General features: G+C 26.3%; 1 protein-coding gene across 1 annotated transcript; it reads right to left on the reverse strand.

The window, feature by feature from the left end:
- Positions 1-519: 519 nt before the first annotated feature.
- LOC105626298 (odorant receptor 4-like) lies at positions 520-3,189 on the reverse strand. Its single transcript, XM_012207600.1, has 5 exons — positions 2,384-3,189; positions 2,019-2,118; positions 1,202-1,312; positions 799-954; positions 520-570 (listed from the first exon to the last, which is right to left on the reverse strand). Exons 1-5 carry the CDS (start codon positions 3,187-3,189, stop codon positions 520-522), a joined length of 1,224 nt encoding a protein of 407 aa, XP_012062990.1.
- Positions 3,190-7,500: the final 4,311 nt, after the last annotated feature.

A 7,500-nucleotide genomic window follows, 5' to 3' on the forward strand; every position in this document is an offset into this window, starting at 1 on the left:
TATATATATATATATATATATATATATATATATGAATATATTATAAAAGTATTTAATAACCTGTAACAATATAAAATGTTTATTGTATATATTATTTAAATTGCTATATATTTTAAGAATAGTAAATATATTTATAAATATAAGTTTTGCGCGTTATATAATTGTTTATGTAACGAATGTATTGGATATCATTATGTTTATAAAACATAATGAGTATGTGTACATGAGTAATATGAAGAAATAATTATTTTACGCAATAGAAATAATTATTTTAGCAATAGATTGTAAGTACAAACTCAGCCAAAATTAAAATTTTTTCTACAAAATTTTTATGCTGGATGGAATATGATCATAAATGTTTCCTGAAAATCTTTGTTGTAATGTTTTTAGAGTCATTTATTTTTAATTTCAAATTTGTGCAATAAAGGATTAATCTTATTTTCAGAATACAGTAATTTGTTCTGTATAGAATATAATATTTCTATATATTTTAAGTTATATTTCACACATAATCATTTTTTACGTCATTGTTCGCAAAAAATTTAAATACGCCATGGAAGTTTTAATTACCTGAAACAACAATATAGAAAGTAGAAAGAAAAAATAATATATTCTTTACAAATTCTTACTAATTTACATATGAATTTATTAAAATTTTAAATTAAATATATAAATGTTTCCATAATTTAATTAAGCAATGTAATTCTTAGGAGATGATTATTTTGTTCTTAATAAAGTACAAAGAAGACAATTTAATAATTTTTTAATAATGGAAGAATATATATGTGCATTACTTACATCACCAAAAGTTGCGATAGATAAATGGAATAACTTTCCTGCGGTGATCTTAATTATATTATTTGATCGGGCAATAATCAGAATGAGACTACGTGCAGTTGTGTGATGTAGATTATACCAATCAGTCATATATGCCATTTCTCCAACAAGTTTGCACTAATTTGATACAAAATTTTGTGTGAGTAAAAATAATTTTGGTTAATGTAATATTAAAGAAAATAGAAATATTCAAATTTCTTAAAAATGAGACAATTTCACTTAAAAAATTGTAATTTAATAACAATTTTTTTATTAATATGGAAGCGTTGCATTTTATTCTTTTCTTAAAATATTAACTAATTTGTTAAAGAAATGTTAAAATGTGAATTTTTGTTTTAATTTATTTTAATTCTCGACGTATTACCTGTTCAGTGACAATTCCTCCGATGTAGCAAAATATGAAAATATTGAAACCCGTCGATAAATATAGAATAAAATAAGATGTTATTTTTGCTTTATCAAGTGTTTCCCATGCCTATGCAGTTAAAAAATTTATTTAAAGAAGAATGATTAATAAAGCCGTTTTTGAGTCTTAAGATTTTTCATTAAATAATTTTTTATCATTTCACGTATCTAATGATAAATTTGAGCTTTCGTGTAATTGTAACACAAGATGATATATTAGGTGTAGTAAAAAGAAATCCATTATTTTTGCATGAAATTGAAAGGAAAAATAATGGATTTCTTTTTACTGCACCTAATATGTTAAGAAGTACTGCAAATATTATATAAGAAATATTGTATAAGAAATTAACACAATTAAAACATAATAGGAATGTTATGAAAGTATTATATTTTGAGTAAAATTAATATTTATATGTATACATAATTAACGTACTTTTTATTTATTTATCTTAGAATTTATACTCTAAAAAGCTTAGTTATATGTTTTTCTACTGGTAAATTATGTCTCTTTAATATTTAGAAATGTTGAATAAATAATCCAAAACATCTAAATAATACCTTTATACAATAGCTTTAAAAATGACCAGTTTTAACACATAAAAAATATCTTTTACTATGTGAAAATTAAAATATGGACTCATCTTTGTCAGTTTTATCAGATTTATCAGTTTTATACATATTTTGCAATAGAATTGCGATGTCTGCTTTCTTGTGAATAGATTATATTCACAAGAATTTGATGGGTTTAATAAGATTTTTTTATATTTCTAGCGTACCATAATTATATAATATCCAAGCAAGCACATGACCACCGTGCACCCCGTTAATTCCACAAAAGAAATTTTATGCATAATACTTTCCATTTGTGATATAAAACTGAAATGTGTAAATGTACGTAACATAGTAAGGTTCTTTAAATAAATATGTCTTCGACACACTGAACTTATGATTTATAAACACAATTGACAACGGATTGTCTTTTAGTAATCAATAAGAAATAGAAAATGCTTTTATTCCAATTTTAATGCAATATCTATTTATAAAAGATTAATTATTAATTTATGATTATATAGAAATTTAATATAATTTATATACACTATAGAATATGCATTTTTTAAATGAATGTCTGCTTATGAAATACCTCAATATTCTCAGATGATGTTCTACGACAGCACCCAGTTTTTGTTTAGTTTTATCATTTCTCTTTTCCTGGTTTTTAACTAATTCATGTAGCCACTCGTACAACACATTCATCTGACCACAAGCATGTATTGCGAAGACAGCAGCTAGACTGCAAGCACCGACAGTAGAGGAACTCACTATTAACATTGTAAGGTTTTGCAGAATCAACACGATTTCATTTACAGGGCTAAATCTCGTATCGATAATCTTGTTGTAAACCGGACATGTCTTTGGAAACACGTGCTTTGTAAAAGTCTCGTTGCCGATGGAGATAGTAGCAGTTTTCATCAAATGTCCTATGCCGAATAACAGGCAACCGCCCTGCATCATTATCCCACAGATTATAGTAACGAAACGACCGAATTTAGCTTGTTGCAGCATTATTTCACGATCGAATCTCTGTACGAGACACCAATCTGTTTCCATGTGTCGTATTAAATTGCTAATATCACCACTGCGCTTAAGCAGCACCCAATAATGTATCGAGCCCATAACTCTATGAAGTAATGGTACAGTTGCATTTAATTTTAATTTGAAGTTGTCTTTCTCAAATAACACATATAATAAACACGGTATCATGTTAGATGCTACTATGCTCGAACAAATAAAAATTTGTAGTAATACCAAGATTTTCCACACTAGGCTCAACTCATCCGTTTGTGGCCATGCACCAATTGGTTTGAGAAACCATCGATTAAATTGTAAACTATAATCGTTATGGTTTTTTGATCTGTCGTTCTCTGACGCGCATTTGAAATTTGACATGATCGCTGCACGAAAGCATATGGTACACTGTCACGGATGGACAATTCATCGTGCCAGAATATGACGAAGCGCTTGCGCCGATCTTTAGAAGAGTTTGGTGAACGATTTAATATCATAAAAGTGCCCTGAGAGGGACATATGTCGATGTAAAGTGTAGTTCGTCGATGGTTTTTATTATCCGATGTCTGAGAAAACATCGCGTGTCATGAAGAGTATAAGGATTCGTGGAAGTGACATTAAGAGTTTTCTTTATTTTATACTATAAAAAATCTCTGGGAAAGAAAGCATTCTCTAGGCAAATGGATGGAATACCTAAGTCTCAGGGTTGCGCAATTTTATAGTTATATGAACTATAATCGAGTCAATATTAAATCGAATAAATATTAAGCCAGATGAATAATTTGAGTGAAAAAGATTAAAAAATTTAATCTAAGTAAGTGATTGACTAAATTATTCAACAAAGTGACAAAAAAGAACTCACAAAGTTATTGAAGTATACTATATATATTAATTTGATTTAGAGAGAAAGCGTTTCGCAAAACTCTCAGCAGACAGTCCGTAATTCGAAAAGAAAAATTCAACATGATTTGTAAAAAACGGAAGTGACATTTAAAATTGTTTAGAAATTATGAATAATATAAATATATTAGTGTATATTATAAAAATATTATAATATGCGCTAAATATTAAATATTTATATTATTTATGATTTTAAATGCAATACTATCCAATTAAATTTATATTTTGGCAAGTTATACTTTGCGCATAATATTGTTTATGTGTATTATAAAATTCAAACATAGCTATATAATGAAATGTTTGAAAATATACCAAATGTTTAATTTTGCGAATATGTTTCCATCTTCTTCAGAGATAACTAATATATACTTAATTATAATACTCAATTGCAACAATTTAGGGAAAAACAATGTTTCCGACTGCAATCGTTTTGCTTTTTCAATACTTCCTGCTGCACACTTATGGTTCAGCATGATCACTTTACGAAATCATGTAATGTATTGTTATGAATGGACATTTTATTGTGCTAGAGTTGTGAAATAACGCCTATGCCATCTTCGAATTTAATGTACAACTTCATATTGCAACTGCTTCGAAAGTTTGCGTTGTTTATCTGATCATTAGAAGTTTGGCACATACTTATGGAATAACATCGAATGTACATAAAAAGATGAATTTAAAAAATATTGTTTGTGGAGGAAAAGCGGTTTAAAAGAGTGAAATCAATCTTTATATAAGTAACGCGTTTTAGCTTTTTTTTCGTTGCATCCATGATCTTAAAAACTATTCGAAATATCAAAATTTTTATATAAAACTTTTACAATAAAATTACTTCTGTTCATCTATGTCAATATTTTTTAAAGAATAAAAAAAATTTTTTGTAATTAAAAGAAATTGTTACTGTGTAAATGTAACTAAAAATATTATTGACGCAAATGAACATAGAGGTAATAAAGCTTTAAGTTTAAAACATTTTTTGATATCTCAAATAGTTTTCGAGATATAATGGAAGAAAATCGCTTTATACATGAGAGACGATTTCACCTTTTCAAACCGATTTTCTTCCGCAAGGGATATTTTCTAAATTTATTTTTTGATGTAATCTATTGTATATATATACAAAATTATATATATACAAAATTATATAATTATATATTTTATATATATACAAAATTTCATTAAAATCCGAATTTATCGCTTCGTGTGGTTCCTTGTTAATTAACAAATTATTATAATATATAAATTTTGATTTTTTTATTTAAGAAATATACTACCATAAAGTTGTTAAATATCATCGAAGCGATAAATTTTTTGCATTAATTTTTTATGTAATATTTGTTTCTAATGATCAAAAACTTTCTAATGATCAAAAAGTTCCCGGAATTATCAGATGATGCTCTGAGTCAGCTGATTTGAGGTCTGTTTTTTTGATTAGGTTGCCATATCTATCATTGACATTCCAAATTTTATCCACCATAGCTTAACATTTGTAAAAGTTACGCCGTCTTGACTCTGCACGTATTTTCGATTTTTTACAGTTTTAAAAATTGAATTTGCAACAACGAGTTTGTATTAAATTTTGCGTTAAAAATGGATTCAATGGTGTGAAATCCTTGGAAATGTTGGAAAACTGATTTTTTTCTGTTCGATCGAATCAAAAAACCATTACGGAGAATGCGTTTTAACAGCCGAAAGGAGATAATGGAAAAATCGAAAACGGCTCTGATGGCTATACCGACAATAGAGTTCCAGAAATATTTCGAGAGCTGGAGTGCAGTTTTGTGATGTAGATTATATTAGTCAGTTATATATACCATTCCCGCACATATTTGCTTAATAAATTCATATGAAGTTAAAATTTTTTATGAGTGATGAAAACAAGTTAATAATTTAGATTACATAATGTTTAGAAAATCAGAAATATTCAAGTTTTTTAAAAATGAGATAATTCTATTTTAGCATTTTTTTCTAATCATGTAATAGCATTATATTTTAGACTTTTTAAAAATATTGACTAAATTATAATAATAAATGTTAAAAATCCAATAATTTTCCTAATTTCAATACATTTTAATTCTCAACATTTCTTACCTGTTTTGTGACATTTTTTCACTGTGCAAAATTTTAAAATGTTAGAACTATTTTTCCTGTATCAAGTTCCTATCTCTACACAGTTGAAGAATTAAATTCAACACACTTGTCCACGATCCATTTAAATTTTTATGAAAATAAATGAAATATGTTATAGAAAGCAATGCAAATATTATCTAAAAAATTGACATAAGAAATAAAACACTTCGATACACTTTTAAAGCAAATTGTAAAAGCATATTTCTTGAGTAAAATTAATATTTGTAATTTAAATTAACACTCTCATTTTATACATTTATCTTAGAATTTACATTTAAAAAATATATTGTTATTTTTTCGCTTATTCATAAATTGTTTTTTTAATACTAAAAAATGTAAAAATTAAATATTAATATTTTATACAATATTCAAACAACACAATTCATACTTTAACACAATCATTTTATGTTAAATTAATATGTTAAAAATTGAATATGTTAACAATTCAAGACAAGTTTTAACAATAATTGTTTTAACATAAACATATAATGTCTTTTATTATAATAAAATTAAAATATTAGATTTATCTTTATTATATATCATATATTATATATTATCTTATACATATTTTCTAATAGAATAGAACAGTTTAGTTTCTCTGAATAAATTATATTTACATACCTAATAGGAGCATATTTTTTTACATCTCTAGTGTATCATAATAGTGTGATATCCAAATAAGCATATAATTATTGTGGATGTTAATTCCAGAAGAGATATTTTATGCATAATACTTTCTAATCATGATATGAAACTGAAATGTATGAATATATAACCGTGAAATTTTTTTTAAATAAGTTATATTTTGAGTTGATACTCTTTACTATCACAATTCAGTTTTTCTCTTTTAGTAATTTAGAAAAAAAATGAATTTAACTTAATTCTGAGAAGAATGTCTATCTTTAAATTATTAATTATACAGGTCCAAGAAAAAAATACCTAGTGCTGGAGACTCTGCTATTCTTCTGTATTTTGAATCGCTGAAAAATGGGTCATTTTTTCATTCTAGATTGAACATTTACTCTGGACAGTCCTATTTTGATATGAGATTCGTATTCAGCGATACAAAATACATAAGAATAGCTAGATCTCCACCCCTCTCACAGAGTATTTCTTTTTTTGGGCCTGTGGTATTATTACTTATAGATATAAATTCATTTAAATAATTGATTATGAGATTTTCATAAAGATTTAGAAGATGTGTATTTTTTTAACGAATATTTATGTATGAAATACATACCTCAATATTTTCAGATGATGTTCAACGAGTAGCCAGTTTTCGTTCAGCTGTATCATTTCTCTTATGATGGTTTTCGACAGTTCATGTAGCGTAAACACGTTCAATTATCTATTGGTATAAATCGCAAAAGACAGCAGACTGCCAACACTGACAGTAGATGAACTCACTATAAATATTGACAGAAACTATACAATGCAATTTCACAAGACTGATTTATATATCGATGATTTTGTTGTAATTCGGACACGTATCATCGGATACATCTTAAAAGTTTCGTTGCCGACAATGATAGGATGTGGTTTTGGTCATCCATTATTCTAAATAGGAATGTATCGCCATACATACATGATATTGCACAAATCATAACGATGAATGAATCGACCGTACTTAACTTACAGCATCACTTCAAGTTTGTCTATTCT

This window comes from Atta cephalotes (assembly GCF_000143395.1).
Source record: "Atta cephalotes unplaced genomic scaffold scaffold00005, whole genome shotgun sequence".
NCBI lineage: Eukaryota > Metazoa > Arthropoda > Insecta > Hymenoptera > Formicidae > Atta > Atta cephalotes.